Source organism: Rhopilema esculentum, chromosome 19 (genome assembly GCF_057945365.1).
Source record: "Rhopilema esculentum isolate cy_ngs chromosome 19, ASM5794536v1, whole genome shotgun sequence".
NCBI lineage: Eukaryota > Metazoa > Cnidaria > Scyphozoa > Rhizostomeae > Rhizostomatidae > Rhopilema > Rhopilema esculentum.
The window spans coordinates 81472-103430 of NC_142833.1; the positions used below are offsets into that span (position 1 = coordinate 81472).

The following is a 21959-nucleotide window of genomic DNA, read 5'->3' on the forward strand; positions in this document are numbered from 1 at the left end:
AAACCGGCATTTTGCATCAAAAACAAATTTGTTTCAAAGACGTAAATAATTTTTGTTTTTTCTAATCAAAATTAGCCGGAAAACAATATTTTTTTGAAAAAAAATTATGAAAAAGTTTGGTGATTTTTCTTAGCATATAGCCTTACTTTTTATGGAAAATTGGCCCCTCCAAAAAACTCCAAATTTTCTTCAAAAAGCAGTTTTTTCAACACTAAATTGCTTTTCTTGCTTTTTCTAATAAAAAAGAAGTAAATAAGCTAGTTTTTTTTCAGGCAAAACTTCAGAAAGATTTGGGTGATTTTTTAAGTTTATAACCTTACTTTTTTATCGAAAATTCGCCCCTTGAAAAAACCGGCATTTTGCATCAAAAACAAGACTGTTTCCAAAACGTAAATAATTTTTGTTTTTTCTACTCAAAAAAGACCAAAAATAGATGTTTTTCAAAAAAAAAAATTTTCAAAAAATTGGTGATTTTTGTTAGCATATAGCCTTACTTTTTTATGGAAATCTGGCCTTTCGAAAAAACCGTTATTTTGCCTAAAAAACAACGCTGGCTTCTGAACTATTTGAATTTTTGTCTTTTTTCAATCAAAGTGAACAAAATCAACCTCTTTTTTCATAAAAAATATCTGAAAAAGTTTGGTGATTTTTGCTAGCCTATAGCCTTACTTTTTTTGGAAAATTGGACTATCAAAAAAACCGTAAATTTCCTTCAAAAAGGATACTTTTTCATAACTAATTTCATTATTTTCTTTTTCCAAATTAAAGAATAGCTAATCAGCTGATTTTTTGAAAGCAAAATTTCGGAAAAATTTTGGTGATTTTTTCAAGTCTATAACCTTACTTTTTTATCGAAAATTAGCCCCTGCAAAAAACCGGCATTTTGCATCAAAAACAAGACTGTTTCAAAGACGTAAATAATTTTTGTTTTTTCTAATCAAAAAAAGACAAAAAATAATATTTTTTTGAAAAAAAATTATGAAAAAGTTTGGTAATTTTTCTTAGCATATAGCCTTACTTTTTATGGAAAATTGGCCACTCCAAAAAACCCCAAATTTTCCTCAAAAAGCAGTTTTTTCAACACTAAATTAATTTTCTTGCTTTTTCTAATAAAAAAGAAGCAAATAAGCTAGTTTTTTTTCAGGCAAAACTTCAGAAAGATTTGGGTGATTTTTTAAGTTGATAACCTTAATTTTTTATCGAAATTTGGCCCCTTGAAAAAACCGGCATTTTGCATCAAAAACAAGACTTTTTCAAAAATGTAAATAATTTTTGTTTTTTCTGATCAAAAAAGGCCCAAAAAAGAAGTTTTTTCAAAAAAAAATATACAAAAAATTGGTGATATTTGTTATTATATAGACTTACTTTTTTATGGAAATCTGGCCTTTCGAAAATACCGTTATTTTGCCTAAAAAACAACGCTGGCTTCTGAACTATTTAAATTTTTGTCTTTTTTCAATCAAAGTGAACAAAGTCAACCACTTTTTTGATAAAAAATATCTGAAAAAGTTTGGTGATTTTTGCTAGCTTATGGCCTTACTTTTTTTGGAAATTTGGACTATCAAAAAAACCGTAAATTTCCTTCAAAAAGGATACTTTTTCATAACTAAATTCATTATTTTCTTTTTCCAAATTAAAGAATAGCTAATCAGCTGATTTTTTGAAAGCAAAATTTCGGAAAAATTTTGGTGATTTTTTCAAGTCTATAACCTTACTCTTTTATCGAAAATTAGCCCCTGCAAAAAACCGGCATTTTGCATCAAAAACAAGACTGTTTCAAAGACGTAAATAATTTTTGTTTTTTCTAATCAAAAAAAGACAAAAAATAACATTTTTATGAAAAAAAATTATGAAAAAGTTTGGTGATTTTTCTTAGCATATAGCCTTACTTTTTATGGAAAATTGGCCCCTCCAAAAAACTCCAAATTTTCTTCAAAAAGCAGTTTTTTCAACACTAAATTAGTTTTCTTGCTTTTTCTAATAAAAAAGAAGCAAATAAGCTAGTTTTTTTTCAGGCAAAACTTCAGAAAGATTTGGGTGATTTTTTAAGTTGATAACCTTAATTTTTTATCGAAAATTGGCCCCTTGAAAAAACCGGCATTTTGCATCAAAAACAAGACAGTTTCCAAAATGTAAATAATTTTTGTTTTTTCTAATCAAAAAAGGCCCAAAATAGAAGTTTTTTCAAAAAAAAGATATACAAAAAAATTGGTGATATTTGTTAGCATATAGACTTACTTTTTTATGGAAATCTGGCCTTTCGAAAATACCGTTATTTTGCCTAAAAAACAACGCTGGCTTCTGAACTATTTTAATTTTTGTCTTTTTTCAATCAAAGTGAACAAAGTCAACCACTTTTTTGATAAAATAATATCTGAAAAAGTTTGGTGATTTTTTTAGCATATAGCCTTACTTTTTTTGGAAAATGGGCCTCTCAAAAAAACCGTTAATTTCCTTCAAAAAGGAAATTTTTTCAAAACTAAATTCATTTTTTTCTTTTTCCTAATCAAAAAGAAGCGAATCAGCTAGTTTTTTGAAAGCAATAATCCGAAAATATTTTGGTGATTTTTTTAAGTCTATAACCTTACTCTTTTATCGAAAATTGGCCCCTGCAAAAAACCGGCATTTTGCATCAAAAACAAGACTGTTTCAAAGACGTAAATAACTTTTGTTTTTTCTAATAAAAAAGAGCCAGAAAAAGAAGTTTTTCTAAAAAGATATGAAAAAATTTGGTGATTTTTCATAGCATGTAGCCTTACTTTTTATGGAAAATTGGCCTCTCCAAAAATCTACAAATTTTCTTCAAAAAGGAATTTTTTCAAAACTAAATTAATTTTCTTGCTTCTCCTATTAAAAAGGAAGCAAATAAGCTAGTTTTTTGAAGCAAAACTTCAGAAAGATTTGGGTGATTTTTTTAAGTTTATAACCTTACTTTTTATCGAAAATTGGCCCTTTGAAAAAACCGGCATTTTGCATCAAAAACAAGACTGTTTCCAAAACGTAAATAATTTTTGTTTTTTCTAATCAAAAAAGACCAAAAATAGATGTTTTTCAAAAAAAAAAATTTTTCAAAAAAATTGGTGATTTTTGTTAGCATATAGCCTTACTTTTTTATGGAAATCTGGCCTTTCGAAAAAACCGTTATTTTGCCTAAAAAACAACGCTGGCTTCTGAACTATTTAAATTTTTGTCTTTTTTCAATCAAAGTGAACAAAGTCAACCACTTTTTTGATAAAAAATATCTGAAAAAGTTTGGTGATTTTTGCTAGCCTATAGCCTTACTTTTTTTGGAAAATTGGACTATCAAAAAAACCGTAAATTTCCTTCAAAAAGGATACTTTTTCATAACTAATTTCATTATTTTCTTTTTCCAAATTAAAGAATAGCTAATCAGCTGATTTTTTGAAAGCAAAATTTCGGAAAAATTTTGGTGATTTTTTCAAGTCTATAACCTTACTTTTTTATCGAAAATTAGCCCCTGCAAAAAACCGGCATTTTGCATCAAAAACAAGACTGTTTCAAAGACGTAAATAATTTTTGTTTTTTCTAATCCAAAAAAGACAAAAAATAATATTTTTTTGAAAAAAAATTATGAAAAAGTTTGGTGATTTTTCTTAGCATATAATCTTACTTTTTATGGAAAATTGGCCCCTCCAAAAAACCCCAAATTTTCTTCAAAAAGCAGTTTTTTCAACACTAAATTAATTTTCTTGCTTTTTCTAATAAAAAAGAAGCAAATAAGCTAGTTTTTTTCAGGCAAAACTTCAGAAAGATTTGGGTGATTTTTTAAGTTGATAACCTTAATTTTTTATCGAAATTTGGCCCCTTGAAAAAACCGGCATTTTGCATCAAAAACAAGACTGTTTCAAAAATGTAAATAATTTTTGTTTTTTCTGATCAAAAAAGGCCCAAAAAAGAAGTTTTTTCAAAAAAAAATATACAAAAAAATTGGTGATATTTGTTATTATATAGACTTACTTTTTTATGGAAATCTGGCCTTTCGAAAATACCGTTATTTTGCCTAAAAAACAACGCTGGCTTCTGAACTATTTGAATTTGTGTCTTTTTTCAATCAAAGTGAACAAAGTCAACCACTTTTTTGATACAAAATAACTGAAAAAGTTTGGTGATTTTTGCTAGCTTATGGCCTTACTTTTTTTGGAAATTTGGACTATCAAAAAAACCGTAAATTTCCTTCAAAAAGGATACTTTTTCATAACTAAATTCATTATTTTCTTTTTCCAAATTAAAGAATAGCTAATCAGCTGATTTTTTGAAAGCAAAATTTCGGAAAAATTTTGGTGATTTTTTCAAGTCTATAACCTTACTCTTTTATCGAAAATTAGCCCCTGCAAAAAACCGGCATTTTGCATCAAAAACAAGACTGTTTCAAAGACGTAAATAATTTTTGTTTTTTCTAATCCAAAAAAGACAAAAAATAATATTTTTTTGAAAAAAAATTATGAAAAAGTTTGGTGATTTTTCTTAGCATATAATCTTACTTTTTATGGAAAATTGGCCCCTCCAAAAAACCCCAAATTTTCTTCAAAAAGCAGTTTTTTCAACACTAAATTAATTTTCTTGCTTTTTCTAATAAAAAAGAAGCAAATAAGCTAGTTTTTTTTCAGGCAAAACTTCAGAAAGATTTGGGTGATTTTTTAAGTTGATAACCTTAATTTTTTATCGAAATTTGGCCCCTTGAAAAAACCGGCATTTTGCATCAAAAACAAGACTGTTTCAAAAATGTAAATAATTTTTGTTTTTTCTGATCAAAAAAGGCCCAAAAAAGAAGTTTTTTCAAAAAAAAATATACAAAAAAATTGGTGATATTTGTTATTATATAGACTTACTTTTTTATGGAAATCTGGCCTTTCGAAAATACCGTTATTTTGCCTAAAAAACAACGCTGGCTTCTGAACTATTTGAATTTGTGTCTTTTTTCAATCAAAGTGAACAAAGTCAACCACTTTTTTGATACAAAATATCTGAAAAAGTTTGGTGATTTTTGCTAGCTTATGGCCTTACTTTTTTTGGAAATTTGGACTATCAAAAAAACCGTAAATTTCCTTCAAAAAGGATACTTTTTCATAACTAAATTCATTATTTTCTTTTTCCAAATTAAAGAATAGCTAATCAGCTGATTTTTTGAAAGCAAAATTTCGGAAAAATTTTGGTGATTTTTTCAAGTCTATAACCTTACTCTTTTATCGAAAATTAGCCCCTGCAAAAAACCGGCATTTTGCATCAAAAACAAGACTGTTTCAAAGACGTAAATAATTTTTGTTTTTTCTAATCAAAAAAAGACAAAAAATAACATTTTTATGAAAAAAAATTATGAAAAAGTTTGGTGATTTTTCTTAGCATATAGCCTTACTTTTTATGGAAAATTGGCCCCTCCAAAAAACTCCAAATTTTCTTCAAAAAGCAGTTTTTTCAACACTAAATAAGTTTTCTTGCTTTTTCTAATAAAAAAGAAGCAAATAAGCTAGTTATTTTTCAGGCAAAACTTCAGAAAGATTTGGGTGATTTTTTAAGTTGATAACCTTAATTTTTTATCGAAAATTGGCCCCTTGAAAAAACCGGCATTTTGCATCAAAAACAAGACTGTTTCCAAAATGTAAATAATTTTTGTTTTTTCTAATCAAAAAAGGCCCAAAATAGAAGTTTTTTCAAAAAAAAGATATACAAAAAAATTGGTGATATTTGTTAGCATATAGACTTACTTTTTTATGGAAATCTGGCCTTTCGAAAATACCGTTATTTTGCCTAAAAAACAACGCTGGCTTCTGAACTATTTTAATTTTTGTCTTTTTTCAATCAAAGTGAACAAAGTCAACCACTTTTTTGATAAAATAATATCTGAAAAAGTTTGGTGATTTTTTTAGCATATAGACTTACTTTTTTTGGAAAATGGGCCTCTCAAAAAAACCGTTAATTTCCTTCAAAAAGGAAATTTTTTCAAAACTAAATTCATTTTTTTCTTTTTCCTAATCAAAAAGAAGCGAATCAGCTAGTTTTTTGAAAGCAATAATCCGAAAATATTTTGGTGATTTTTTTAAGTCTATAACCTTACTCTTTTATCGAAAATTGGCCCCTGCAAAAAACCGGCATTTTGCATCAAAAACAAGACTGTTTCAAAGACGTAAATAACTTTTGTTTTTTCTAATCAAAAAGAGCCAGAAAAAGAAGTTTTTCTAAAAAGATATGAAAAAATTTGGTGATTTTTCATAGCATGTAGCCTTACTTTTTATGGAAAATTGGCCTCTCCAAAAATCTACAAATTTTCTTCAAAAAGGAATTTTTTCAAAACTAAATTAATTTTCTTGCTTCTCCTATTAAAAAGGAAGCAAATAAGCTAGTTTTTTGAAGCAAAACTTCAGAAAGATTTGGGTGATTTTTTTAAGTTTATAACCTTACTTTTTATCGAAAATTGGCCCTTTGAAAAAACCGGCATTTTGCATCAAAAACAAGACTGTTTCCAAAACGTAAATAATTTTTGTTTTTTCTAATCAAAAAAGACCAAAAATAGATGTTTTTCAAAAAAAAAATATACAAAAAAATTGGTGATTTTTGTTAGCATATAGCCTTACTTTTTTATGGAAATTTGGCCTTTCGAAAAAACAGTTATTTTGCCTAAAAAACAACGCTGGCTTCTGAACTATTTTAATTTTTGTCTTTTTTCAATCAAAGTGAACAAAGTCAACCACTTTTTTGATAAAAAATATCTGAAAAAATTTGGTGATTTTTGCTAGCCTATAGCCTTACTTTTTTTGGAAAATTGGACTATCAAAAAAACCGTAAATTTCCTTCAAAAAGGATACTTTTTCATAACTAAATTCATTATTTTCTTTTTCCAAATTAAAAAATAGCTAATCAGCTGATGTAGCTTCAAAGCAAATCTGCTACTGAGGAGGGCACGAACTAATCAGAAATGAACCCAGTTTCCACTAAGCAAAAACAACGCTGGCGTTCTTTCTATCTTGATAATTGTTCGCTAAATGAAATAGTTGATAAAATTATACATAATTAATTAACGAGGTCTAAATGTAATGCAACTAAATGAAAATAACAACTTGAAGAAAAAAGCAACATAAACGATTACAGGTTAACCAAATTAATTTGAACTTACTATTTATTTGACCTCGTAGCATAGCATTATCTAAGCAACAGTACTACTAATATCGCACGTACTAATATCGATGTTGGTCTCTCTTCTTCCTGGGTAAAACACGCCCAAAGCTTATATAGGGCTATAATGCAAATCTTCGAAGACACGCTTATAACGAGAAGAAATGTCACGTGTCCCCGAGGACATGCCTAAACAATGCTAAAAGTTTCTAATAATAGCAGGGTCAAAAGTCCAAAATAGTTCTACTGAAAAAAAACAACAACAAGTAAATAAGATTAAAAAACAATCTGTTTTCTACATTCCCGCGCCCAAACAGGAAATTATAGAGACTGTTTTATTTCTGCCATTGATCCTGAATCTTCGACAGATGCCTCCAACAAACACAGTTTTGTTATAGGTCTTCGAAATTCCGAATTCAATGTCTTCACCTTTGCTGATCTCACCAGGCCATCTCTCCCAGCATAGATTTCAACTATCCTCCCTAAAGGCCACTGATTTCTATGCTGTGATTGATCCATAACCACTACCAAATCATTTTCCTTTAGGTTACGCTCAATTGAATGCCATTTCTGTCTTGTTTGCAGTGTAGGTAAGTATTCCTTTGTCCATCGTCTCCAAAATATGTCAGTCATGTATTGGACCTGCTTCCATCGTCTGGTACTGTAATGCTCTTTACCTTTGAAAACACCAGGAGGAAATTGTTGGCTAGATCTTAGAAGCAGCAAATGATTTGGTGTGATTGCATTCAAATCCTGAGGATCATCTGATACCTTGGTGAGTGGTCTCGCATTAAGTATCGCTTCAACTTCACATAGAAGTGTATGCAAACCTTCATCGTCGACCGTCTGATTTCTCAAAATCGCATTCAAAACACGCCTCACTGATCTTATTGCTCGTTCCCATACACCACCCATATGCGAAGCTGTTGGAGGGTTGAATATCCACTTGATGTCTTTCTGAAGAAGAAATTTGTGCACCTGGTTCTGATTCCATTGTTGAATTGCAGTTCTGAGTTCTCTTTCACCACTTCTGAAGTTTGGGCCATTGTCACACCTTATTTGCTCGGGACGTCCTCGTCTTGAAATGAATCTTCGTAAAGCATTTATAAATGAATCTGTATCCATACTGAAAACAATTTCGATGTGAATTGCTCTTATAGTGAGACAAGTGAATATAACTCCATACCTCTTTACCATGCACCTTCCTCTTTTGACCAGGTAGGGACCAAAACAGTCTATTCCAACGAATGAAAAAGGTGGTTTATCTGGTGTCACTCTATCTTCTGGCAAATCAGCCATTTTCTGCTTTCCCAAATTTCCGCATCGACGTTTGCAATCAAAACAACCTCTAATTATTCGTCGCACTGATATCCTTGCCTGAATGATCCAAAATCTTTCGCGTATACAGGCAAGGACATACTCTTGGCCAAAATGTCCAGATCGCAGGTGAAAATGTCGTATAATAAGATCACTTACATGATGTTGCTTGGGAAGAATAATCTGATGCTTTGCTTCATAACTGTTAAACGGAGCATTGCTAAGTCGGCCACCTACACTCATAACACCATTAATTATGACTGGATCTAATCTGCGAAGCGAACTTGATCTTCTTACTGATTTCTGGGGTGACTGCAGTAACTTCAAGTCTTCAGTAAAACATTCATTTTGTACACATTTCACTATTGCACATTCGGCGTCACGCAACTCTTCTGTACTCAGTCTGTAACTCTTGATTCCACTTTGTGTCTCATTGATACTTCTAATGTTCTGCAGTAACCAGTTCTTATATCTCAATAACCAAGCTACAGATTTCTTTAGAATGGTCCAATCAGAGAACTTCAAGAAAATCTGATTTGTCATACCTTTTGATGAGTTGATTTGCACTGAATTTGTTAGTACAACCTTTCTGACTTCGACGTCATCTTCAGTCAAATCTTCAATAAACACGCCCTTTGGCCACTCATTCTCTTCCTTTTGCAGAAATTTTGGGCCATATAACCATGTACGACTATTTATTAAACCGTCAGCACTGAGACCTCTGGATGCATCATCTGCTGGATTTAAACTTGTATCAACATATCGCCATTGAGATGGACTGGACCCATCGTGTATCACTGCAATTCTGTTCCCAACATATGTATGAAATCTTCTGCTTTCATTCGCTATATAGCGTAATACAGCAGTGCTATCTGTCCAAAATACCGACTCACCTAGTTTCATGTCCAATTCACGTTTGAGCATGCTATCCAACTTTACAGAAAGTGTTGCAGCAGTCAGCTCTAGCCTTGGGATTGTAATTCGTTTCAGGGGGGTTAGTCTTGACTTCGCAATAACAAATGAACACGAAACTTCACCATCTTTGTTTACAGATCGCAGGTACGTTGCCACTCCATATCCAATTTCGGAGGCATCACTGAAATGATGCAGCTGATTTTTGACTGAATTGCTGATTCCTGAATTTGAATAACATCTTTTCACTTCAATGCGCTCCAATTTTGTTAGATCTTGCAACCAATTTTGCCATTCCTCGAGATTGCGACCAGTTACTTGCTCGTCCCAGCCTACATTTTCCATGCATAAACGCTGAAGAATTGTCTTTGCTGTCAAGATGAATGGCGAAATAAACCCAAGTGGATCATAAACAGATGTAATAATACTTAACATTCCTCTTCTGGTTCTTGATTTATCTTTCATGCTGATATTAAATGTGAAAGCATCTGTTTCTACATTCCACTGCAACCCAAGAGCTCTTTCAGTCGGGAGCTTGTCAGCCTCGAGATGAACATTTTTTAGTTCCTTTGATCTTTCATTTTCTGGTATTGCATCTATGACCTCTCGACAGTTGCTCATCCATTTTGTCAGATGGAATCCTCCTCTCGCCAACAAATCGGTGAGCTGTTTTTGCATTATGATTGCTTTATTTGCATCCTTTGTAGCTTTGAGAAGATCATCCACATAAAAGTTTCTTTGCACTGTCTGAATCACTTCATCGTTGTAAAATCTGGAGTTATCTTCAGCAACTCTTCGCAAGGCAAACGTCGCACAGCTTGGAGACCATACCCCTCCAAATATGTGTACCATCATCTGATATTCCACAGGTTCCATCTTCAAATTGCCTCGTGGATACCATAGAAATCTCAATGCACTAACGTCATCAGAAGTCACACGTACTTGATGAAACATTGCTTCAACGTCCGCCATGAGGGCAATGGGTTCACTTCTAAATCTGCATAAGACACCAATGAGTGAGTTTGTCAAGTCAGGACCTTGAAGAACATTTTCATTCAAAGAAACATTCTTGTACTTTGCAGCACAGTCGAACACAATTCTGACTTTGTCTGGTTTCTTCGCATGCTTCACGCTATGGTGTGGCAGGTACCATAATTTGCCGTTGCTCACTTCTATTTCTGCTTCTGGAACTTGTCTGGCGTAATCCTTTTCAAGTAAATCGTCAATGAAATTGCTATATCGCTGTTTTAGATCTGGATCTCTTTCCAGCCGACATCTCAAGTATTCCAGCCTTTTCTGTGCCATTGGTCGATTATTTGGTAGATTTGGAGGATTGTGCTTCCACGGAATTGCAATATGGTAATGGCCTTCGTGTAAACATACAGAATTCTCAAATACAGCAAGAGCTCTGGAATCTTCTACAGACATCATTTTCTTGTTATCAACAATTGACTCTTCAAACTCTTGATTGAAGTACTTCTTCAACTGATCATAAAGATGATTATCAGAGGAAACAGTATTGGAATGAAAGCAATGATTACCTTGTTTGGAAGAAACACCAATGGGTCCATTAAATGTCCAACCAAACATTGTCTTTACTGCATACGGACCACCATTTTCACTTTTTTGCACCTCTAGTGGCTGCAAAGCATTTGGTACATCCATGCCAATCAGCAAACTCACTACACCATCGTTAATAGTACCGGGTAACGTTATCCCTTCTAAGTGCGGCCATCTTTTGACATCTTCTTGACAAGCCAAAGCTGATGTTGGAATATTCAACATTTTTGTAGAAAATACATTAGGCATCTGAAGGTGCTTTGTTTCCTCAAGATCCATCACTTCCAAACTAACAACTGACGTCTGACAATATGTTTTTGAACCATTGATCGTAGCGACTGACAATTCACACTTTCTTCCAGTCACACCAAGTTTATCCAAGAGGGCTTCACTACAAAATGAGGCAGTAGATCCACTGTCAAGGAGTGCATATGTCTTAAATAATTTGTCACTTCCTGTCCCTTTTACCATTAATGGAACTATTGGTAATCCAACGTTGTCGCCTTCTTGATCGTTACATCGTGTTACTCCAACAAACTTATCATTGTCTGGACTCGAATCTCTTCTGCGAGCTTCGTTATCTGCATATTTTCCGCTTTCATCCTTACGCCGTTTCTCGTATGCCACCACAGAGTCATGTATTCCTGTCAAATGTTTGCGTCGTAGATTACATTCTGGCACTGTACAGGCTTTTCTTTGTTTGCAACCAGCGGAGAAGTGAAATGATGATAAACAATTATCACAGAGCTTCTTTGAACGAATGAAATTAAACTGTTCCTCACCAGATTTCTTCTTGAATTCCACGCAACTTGCCAATTTATGGTTTCTCTCACAGAAATAACATCGCACATCTGGTGAAGTGACATTTGGCTTCTTGTCATAAGTCTGAATACTGTAATTCAAGCTTCGCTGCGGATATGTCGCATTTGATCTTCTGTTCTTGTCATTTCGTGATGACTGTTCCCTGTTAACATTGTCCATGATAACACCAAAAACGGGGTCGTTCTTTTCCTTTGATATTGTTCTGATCAAGCACCGTACATCTTCAACTGTAGGCTCTCTATGATACGATCTGATCTCCTGGACACGAGATTGCCAACGGGACTTCACAAAGTTTGGACATCGCTCTAGGACTTTCACCAATCGGTCTTCATTGTTTAGCTGTGTCAATCTGCCTGCAGCCTTCAGAGTCATCTCGCAGTTCTCGAGGTCATCTGCTAATTCTTGCAAGCCTTCTCTGTCACCAGGCTTTATCACAGGACCACAGGATACTTTCTTTAACCACGAGTCTGATACAGTATATGCATCACCAAAGCGTTCAGCCAAGATTTGTTTTGCCTTCAAGTATCCATCCCGAGGTTCGAGAAGAATACATCCTTCTATTGCTCTTCTTGCTTTGCCTGTACAAAACTGAACTAAAAGCTGCAACCGTTTGCTAAAATCACAAGTGTCATTCTCAACATTATTCTGAAAAGATCGTATGAAAAGAAAATACTTCAAGGGGTTGCCATCGAACATACTGATTTCAGATTTTGGTAAAAGTGCAGCAACTGCTAATTTCTTCATTGTCTCAAGGTAATCTTCGCCATTTAATGTCGGGTTGGCACATGTTTCATCAGTAAAATCTTGTTGCAGGGGTGACTTCCAAGGTGGAGCATGTGGGTTCAACTGACGTTCTTGTTGGGGATAGCCAAATTCTGAAAATTGTTTAAATGTTTGCTCACCTATGATTCCTGTTTTTGTTGGCTTCCTTTGTACTTGTGAGCCGAATTCCATATTTTGACTTTTTCTTAACTCGCCTCTAATTTGCTGACACGTGTTCTTAGATCCCACGTCTCTTGGTAATTGACCATACGCCTCGTCTTGTGATCCGGTTGCCATGGCGAAACCTGTGTAAACTTTTTCTTCAGCCTCGATTTTTGCAAGTTTCATGTCTAGCGCCAGCCTCTTCTTTCTTTGACTTAATCGTAGTTCTTCATGAGCAATGTTTTGACACTCTTCAAATGTTGACGCCTCTGCAAGCAAGGATGCCTTTGTTACAGCATTCTTCAACATCATATCCTGAAGGGTAGATCTGCTCGATTTCTTTGAGTTCTTAGAACACATTGAAGTGACGCAAGAATGAGAAATAATTTCGCTCACCGAGTCTTCGGGACTGATTTCAGCCTTCAGCATCTCTGTTGATGTAGAAAGGGGTTGTGTTAACAACGATACTCTTTCCTTGATATCATAATATCGTCTTTCAGCTTCGTGTGTGTACGCGAGGCATTCTTCAATATCATCTTCGTCAACCATTACAGCTTTGTATTCTTGACATGCCACTTTGAAATGATCGAAAGTTTCGTTGAGCCTGGCTTCGGCAACTCTCACATCGTCTACGGTTTGTTCAGTAGTCAAGCAATCAGCAACACGATTCAGAACTTTCGTAAGCTCTCGTTTTGCATTGGCTCTCATTTTCTTTAAATGTCGGACATGCTCAGTATCGATACTATCAGCACCACAAAACGCCATTATCTCTTGTTGTCAAATACGAACTGATGTAGCTTCAAAGCAAATCTGCTACTGAGGAGGGCACGAACTAATCAGAAATGAACCCAGTTTCCACTAAGCAAAAACAACGCTGGCGTTCTTTCTATCTTGATAATTGTTCGCTAAATGAAATAGTTGATAAAATTATACATAATTAATTAACGAGGTCTAAATGTAATGCAACTAAATGAAAATAACAACTTGAAGAAAAAAGCAACATAAACGATTACAGGTTAACCAAATTAATTTGAACTTACTATTTATTTGACCTCGTAGCATAGCATTATCTAAGCAACAGTACTACTAATATCGCACGTACTAATATCGATGTTGGTCTCTCTTCTTCCTGGGTAAAACACGCCCAAAGCTTATATAGGGCTATAATGCAAATCTTCGAAGACACGCTTATAACGAGAAGAAATGTCACGTGTCCCCGAGGACATGCCTAAACAATGCTAAAAGTTTCTAATAATAGCAGGGTCAAAAGTCCAAAATAGTTCTACTGAAAAAAAACAACAACAAGTAAATAAGATTAAAAAACAATCTGTTTTCTACAGCTGATTTTTTGAAAGCAAAATTTCGGAAAAATTTTGGTGATTTTTTCAAGTCTATAACCTTACTCTTTTATCGAAAATTAGCCCCTGCAAAAAACCGGCATTTTGCATCAAAAACAAGACTGTTTCAAAGACGTAAATAATTTTTGTTTTTTCTAATCAAAAAGAGACAAAAAAAATATTTTTTTGAAAAAAATTATGAAAAAGTTTGATGATTTTTCTTAGCATATAGCCTTACTTTTTATGGAAAATTGGCCCCTCCAAAAAACCCCAAATTTTGTTCAAAAAGCAGTTTTTTCAACACTAAATTAATTTTCTTGCTTTTTCTAATAAAAAAGAAGCAAATAAGCTAGTTTTTTTTCAGGCAAAACTTCAGAAAGATTTGGGTGATTTTTTAAGTTTATAACCTTACTTTTTTATCGAAAATTCGCCCCTTGAGAAACCGGCATTTTGCATCAAAAACAAGACTGTTTCCAAAACGTAAATAATTTTTGTTTTTTTTAATCAAAAAAGACCAAAAATAGATGTTTTTCAAAAAAAAAAATTTTCAAAAAAATTGGTGATTTTTGTTAGCATATAGCCTTACTTTTTTATGGAAATCTGGCCTTTCGAAAAAACCGATATTTTGCCTAAAAAACAACGCTGGCTTCTGAACTATTTCAATTTTTGTCTTTTTTCAATCAAAGTGAACAAAGTCAACCACTTTTTTGATAAAAAATATCTGAAAAAATTTGGTGATTTTTGCTAGCCTATAGCCTTACTTTTTTTGGAAAATGAGCCTCTCAAAAAACCGTCAATTTCCTTCAAAACGGAGATTTTTTCAAAACTAAATTAATTTTTTTGCTTTTCTTATTCATAAAGAAGATAATCAGCTAATTTTTTGAAAGCAAAATTTCGGAAAAATTTTGGTGATTTTTTCAAGTCTATAACCTTACTCTTTTATCGAAAATTAGCCCCTGCAAAAAACCGGCATTTTGCATCAAAAACAAGACTGTTTCAAAAACGTAAATAATTTTTGTTTTTTCTAATCAAAAAGAGACAAAAAATAATATTTTTTTGAAAAAAAATTATGAAAAAGTTTGGTGATTTTTCTTAGCATATAGCCTTACTTTTTATGGAAAATTGGCCCCTCCAAAAAACTCCAAATTTTCTTCAAAAAGCAGTTTTTTCAACACTAAATTAATTTTCTTGCTTTTTCTAATAAAAAAGAAGCAAATAAGCTAGTTTTTTTCAGGCAAAACTTCAGAAAGATTTGGGTGATTTTTTAAGTTTATAACCTTACTTTTTTATCGAAAATTCGCCCCTTGAAAAAACCGGCATTTTGCATCAAAAATAAGACTGTTTCCAAAACGTGAATAATTTTTTTTTTTTTACTAATCAAAAAAGACCAAAAATAGATGTTTTTCAAAAAAAAAAATTTTCAAAAATATTGGTGATTTTTGTTAGCATATAGCCTTACTTTTTTATGGAAATCTGGCCTTTCGAAAAAACCGTTATTTTGCCTAAAAAACAACGCTGGCTTCTGAACTATTTTAATTTTTGTCTTTTTTCAATCAAAGTGAACAAAGTCAACCACTTTTTTGATAAAAAATATCTGAAAAAGTTTGGTGATTTTTGCTAGCCTGTAGCCTTACTTTTTTTGGAAAATGGGCCTCTCAAAAAAACCGTCAATTTCCTTCAAAACGGAGATTTTTTCAAAACTAAATTAATTTTTTTGCTTTTCTTAATCATAAAGAAGCTAATCAGCTAATTTTTTGAAAGCAAAATTTCGGAAAAATTTTGGTGATTTTTTCAAGTCTATAACCTTACTCTTTTATCGAAAATTAGCCCCTGCAAAAAACCGGCATTTTGCATCAAAAACAAGACTGTTTCAAAGACGTAAATAATTTTTGTTTTTTCTTATCAAAAATAAACCAAAAATATATCTTTTTCAAAAAAAAAATTTTCAAAAAAATTGGTGATTTTTGTTAGCATATAGCCTTACTTTTTTATGGAAATCTGGCCTTTCGAAAAAACCGTTCTTTTGCCTAAAAAACAACGCTGGCTTCTGAACTATTTTAATTTTTGTCTTTTTTCAATCAAAGTGAACAAAGTCAACCACTTTTTTGATAAAAGGTATCCGAAAAAGTTTGGTGATTTTTGCTTGCTTATGGCCTTACTTTTTTTGGAAATTTGGACTATCAAAAAAACAGTAAATTTCCTTCAAAAAGGATACTTTTTCATAACTAAATTCATTATTTTCTTTTTCCAAATTAAAGAATAGCTAATCAGCTAATTTTTTGAAAGCAAAATTTCGGAAAAATTTTGGTGATTTTTTCAAGTCTATAACCTTACTCTTTTATCGAAAATTAGCCCCTGCAAAAAACCGGCATTTTGCATCAAAAACAAGACTGTTTCAAAGACGTAAATAATTTTTGTTTTTTCTAATCAAAAAGAGACAGAAAATAATGTTTTTTTGAAAAAAAATTATGAAAATGTTTCGTGATTTTTCTTAGCATATAGCCTTACTTTTTATGGAAAATTCGCCCCTCCAAAAAACCCCAAATTTTCTTCAAAAAGAAGTTTTTTCAACACTAAATTAATTTTCTTCCTTTTTCTAATAAAAAAGAAGCAAATAAGCTAGTTTTTTTTCAGGAAAAACTTCAGAAAGATTTGGGTGATTTTTTAAGTTTATAACCTTACTTTTTTATCGAAAATTCGCCCCTTGAAAAAACCGGCATTTTGCATCAAAAACAAGACTGTTTCCAAAACGTAAATAATTTTTGTTTTTTCTAATCAAAAAAGACCAAAAATAGATGTTTTTCAAAAAAAAAAATTTTAAAAAAAATTGGTGATTTTTGTTAGCATATAGCCTTACTTTTTTATGGAAATCTGGCCTTTCGAAAAAACCGTTATTTTGCCTAAAAAACAACGCTGGCTTCTGAACAATTTTAATTTTTGTCTTTTTTCAATCAAATTGAACAAAGTCAACCACTTTTTTGATAAAAAATATCTGAAAAAGTTTGGTGATTTTTGCTAGCCTATGGCCTTACTTTTTTTGGAAACTTGGACTATCAAAAAACCGCAAATTTCCTTCAAAAAGGATACTTTGTCATAACTAAATTCATTATTTTCTTTTTCCAAATTAAAGAATAGCTAATCAGCTGATTTTTTGAAAGCAAAATTTTGGAAAAATTTTGGTGATTTTTTCAAGTCTATAACCTTACTCTTTTATCGAAAATTAGCCCCTGCAAAAAACCGGCATTTTGCATCAAAAACAAGACTGTTTCAAAGACGTAAATAATTTTTGTTTTTTCTAATCAAAAAGAGACAGAAAATAATGTTTTTTTGAAAAAAAATAAAGGAAATGTTTGGTGATTTTTCTTAGCATATAGCCTTACTTTTTATGGAAAATTGGCCCCTCCAAAAAACCCCAAATTTTCTTCTAAAAGCAGTTTTTCAACACTAAATTAATTTTCTTCCTTTTTCCAATAAAAAAGAAGCAAATAAGCTAGTTTTTTTTCAGGCAAAACTTCAGAAAGATTTGGGTGATTTTTTAAGTTTATAACCTTACTTTTTTATCGAAAATTAGCCCCTGCAAAAAACCGGCATTTTGCATCAAAAACAAGACTGTTTCAAAGACGTAAATAATTTTTGTTTTTTCTAATCAAAAAGAGACAGAAAATAATGTTTTTTTGAAAAAAAATTATGAAAATGTTTCGTGATTTTTCTTAGCATATAGCCTTACTTTTTATGGAAAATTCGCCCCTCCAAAAAACCCCAAATTTTCTTCAAAAAGAAGTTTTTTCAACACTAAATTAATTTTCTTCCTTTTTCTAATAAAAAAGAAGCAAATAAGCTAGTTTTTTTTCAGGAAAAACTTCAGAAAGATTTGGGTGATTTTTTAAGTTTATAACCTTACTTTTTTATCGAAAATTCGCCCCTTGAAAAAACCGGCATTTTGCATCAAAAACAAGACTGTTTCCAAAACGTAAATAATTTTTGTTTTTTCTAATCAAAAAAGACCAAAAATAGATGTTTTTCAAAAAAAAAAATTTTAAAAAAAATTGGTGATTTTTGTTAGCATATAGCCTTACTTTTTTATGGAAATCTGGCCTTTCGAAAAAACCGTTATTTTGCCTAAAAAACAACGCTGGCTTCTGAACAATTTTAATTTTTGTCTTTTTTCAATCAAATTGAACAAAGTCAACCACTTTTTTGATAAAAAATATCTGAAAAAGTTTGGTGATTTTTGCTAGCCTATGGCCTTACTTTTTTTGGAAACTTGGACTATCAAAAAACCGCAAATTTCCTTCAAAAAGGATACTTTGTCATAACTAAATTCATTATTTTCTTTTTCCAAATTAAAGAATAGCTAATCAGCTGATTTTTTGAAAGCAAAATTTTGGAAAAATTTTGGTGATTTTTTCAAGTCTATAACCTTACTCTTTTATCGAAAATTAGCCCCTGCAAAAAACCGGCATTTTGCATCAAAAACAAGACTGTTTCAAAGACGTAAATAATTTTTGTTTTTTCTAATCAAAAAGAGACAGAAAATAATGTTTTTTTGAAAAAAAATAAAGGAAATGTTTGGTGATTTTTCTTAGCATATAGCCTTACTTTTTATGGAAAATTGGCCCCTCCAAAAAACCCCAAATTTTCTTCTAAAAGCAGTTTTTCAACACTAAATTAATTTTCTTCCTTTTTCCAATAAAAAAGAAGCAAATAAGCTAGTTTTTTTTCAGGCAAAACTTCAGAAAGATTTGGGTGATTTTTTAAGTTTATAACCTTACTTTTTTATCGAAAATTCGCCCCTTGAAAAAACCGGCATTTTGCATCAAAAACAAGACTGTTTCAAAGACGTAAATAATTTTTGTTTTTTCTAATCAAAAAAGACCAAAAATAGATGTTTTTCAAAAAAAAAAATTTTAAAAAAAATTGGTGATTTTTGTTAGCATATAGCCTTACTCTTTTATGGAAATCTGGCCTTTCGAAAAAACCGTTATTTTGCCTAAAAAACAACGCTGGCTTCTGAACAATTTTAATTTTTGTCTTTTTTCAATCAAATTGAACAAAGTCAACCACTTTTTTGATAAAAAATATCTGAAAAAGTTTGGTGATTTTTGCTAGCCTATGGCCTTACTTTTTTTGGAAACTTGGACTATCAAAAAACCGCAAATTTCCTTCAAAAAGGATACTTTGTCATAACTAAATTCATTATTTTCTTTTTCCAAATTAAAGAATAGCTAATCAGCTGATTTTTTGAAAGCAAAATTTCGGAAAAATTTTGGTGATTTTTTCAAGTCTATAACCTTACTCTTTTATCGAAAATTAGCCCCTGCAAAAAACCGGCATTTTGCATCAAAAACAAGACTGTTTCAAAGACGTAAATAATTTTCGTTTTTTCTAATCAAAAAGAGACAAAAAATAATATTTTTTTGAAAAAAAATTTTGAAAAAGTTTGCTGATTTTTCTTAGCATATAGCCTTACTTTTTATGGAAAATTGGTCCCTCCAAAAAACTCCAAATTTCCTTCAAAAAGCAGTTTTTTCAACACTAATTTAATTTTCTTGCTTTTTCTAATAAAAAAGAAGCAAATAAGCTAGTTGTTTTTCAGGCAAAACTTCAGAAAGATTTGGGTGATTTTTTAAGTTGATAACCTTAATTTTTTATCGAAAATTCGCCCCTTGAAAAAACCGGCATTTTGCATCAAAAACAAGACTGTTTCCAAAACGTAAATAATTTTTGTTTGTTCTAATCAAAAAAGACCAAAAATAGATGTTTTTCAAAAAAAAAAATTTTAAAAAAATTGGTGATTTTTGTTAGCATATAGCCTTACTTTTTTGTGGAAATCTGGCCTTTCGAAAAAACCGTTATTTTGCCTAAAAAACAACGCTGGCTTCTGAACTATTTTAATTTTTGTCTTTTTTCAATCAAAGTGAACAAAGTCAACCACTTTTTTGATAAAAAATATCTGAAAAAGTTTGGTGATTTTTGCTAGCCTATGGCCTTACTTTTTTTGGAAACTTGGACTATCAAAAAACCGCAAATTTCCTTCAAAAAGGATACTTTGTCATAACTAAATTCATTATTTTCTTTTTCCAAATTAAAGAATAGCTAATCAGCTGATTTTTTGAAAGCAAAATTTCGGAAAAATTTTGGTGATTTTTTCAAGTCTATAACCTTACTCTTTTATCGAAAATTAGCCCCTGCAAAAAACCGGCATTTTGCATCAAAAACAAGACTGTTTCAAAGACGTAAATAATTTTCGTTTTTTCTAATCAAAAAGAGACAAAAAATAATATTTTTTTGAAAAAAAATTTTGAAAAAGTTTGCTGATTTTTCTTAGCATATAGCCTTACTTTTTATGGAAAATTGGTCCCTCCAAAAAACTCCAAATTTTCTTCAAAAAGGAGTTTTTTCAACACTAAATTAATTTTCTTGCTTTTTCTAATAAAAAAGAAGCAAATAAGCTAGTTTTTTTTCAGGCAAAACTTCAGAAAGATTTGGGTGATTTTTTAAGTTTATAACCTTTCTTTTTTATCGAAAATTCGCCCCTTGAAAAAACCGGCATTTTGCATCAAAAACAAGACTGTTTCCAAAACGTAAATAATTTTTGTTTTTTCTGATCAAAAAAGACCAAAAATAGATGTTTTTCAAAAAAAAAAATTTTCAAAAAAATTGGTGATATTTGTTAGCATATAGACTTACTTTTTTATGGAAATCTGGCCTTTCGAAAAAACCGTTATTTTGCCTAAAAAACAACGCTGGCTTCTGAACTATTTTAATTTTTGTCTTTTTTCAATCAAAGTAAACAAAGTCAACCACTTTTTTGATAAAAAATATCTGAAAAAGTTTGGTGATTTTTGCTAGCCTATAGCCTTACTTTTTTTGGAAAATTGGACTATCAAAAAAACCGTAAATTTCCTTCAAAAAGGATACTTTTTCATAACTAAATTCATTATTTTCTTTTTCCAAATTGAAAAATAGCTAATCAGCTGATTTTTTGAAGGAAAATTTCGGAAAAATGTTGGTGATTTTTTCAAGTCTATAACCTTACTTTTTTATCGAAAATTAGCCCCTGCAAAAAACCGGCACTTTGCATCAAAAACAAGACTGTTTCAAAGACGTAAATAATTTTTGTTTTTTGAAATCAAAAAGAGACAAAAAATAATGTTTTTTTGAAAAAAAATTATGAAAAAGTTTGGTGATTTTTCTTAGCATATAGCCTTACTTTTTATGAAAAATTGACCCCTCCAAAAAAACCCCAAATTTTCTTCAAAAAGGAATTTTTTCAAAACTAAACTAATTTTCTTGCTTTTCCTATTAAAAAGGAAGCGAATAAGCTAGTTTTTTGAGGCGAAACTTCAGAAAGATTTTGGTGATTTTTTAAGTTTATAACCTTACTTTTTTATCGAAAATTCGCCCCTTGAAAAAACCGGCATTTTGCATCAAAAACAAGAATGTTTCCAAAATGTAAATAATTTTTGTTTTTTCTAATCAAAAAAGGCCAAAAATAGAAGTTTTTTCAAAAAAAAATATACAAAAAATTTGGTGATATTTGTTAGCATATAGACTTACTTTTTCATGGAAATCTGGCCTTTCGAAAATACCGTTATTTTGCCTAAAAAACAACGCTGGCTTCTGAACTATTTGAATTTTTGTCTTTTTTCAATCAAAGTGAACAAAATCAACCTCTTTTTTCATAAAAAATATCTGAAAAAGTTTGGTGATTTTTGCTAGCCTATAGCCTTACTTTTTTTGGAAAATTGGACTATCAAAAAAACCGTAAATTTCCTTCAAAAAGGATACTTTTTCATAACTAATTTCATTATTTTCTTTTTCCAAATTAAAGAATAGCTAATCAGCTGATTTTTTGAAAGCAAAATTTCGGAAAAATTTTGGTGATTTTTTCAAGTCTATAACCTTACTTTTTTATCGAAAATTAGCCCCTGCAAAAAACCGGCACTTTGCATCAAA

The 21959-nt window shown here is 31.1% G+C and overlaps 1 protein-coding gene across 1 annotated transcript; it reads right to left on the bottom strand.

Moving 5' to 3' along the window:
* Positions 1-6883: 6883 nt before the first annotated feature.
* LOC135692371 (uncharacterized) lies at positions 6884-14000 on the bottom strand. The gene has a single exon (XM_089114080.1). The coding sequence runs from the start codon at positions 13426-13428 to the stop codon at positions 7450-7452; it is 5979 nt and encodes a 1992-aa protein (XP_088970206.1). The 5' UTR covers positions 13429-14000; the 3' UTR covers positions 6884-7449.
* Positions 14001-21959: the final 7959 nt, after the last annotated feature.

Excerpts from the sequence above, each read along its gene's own strand:
- LOC135692371 (XM_089114080.1), bottom strand. The coding sequence starts at position 13,428 with ATGGCGTTTTGTGGTGCTGATAGTATCGATACTGAGCATGTCCGACAT.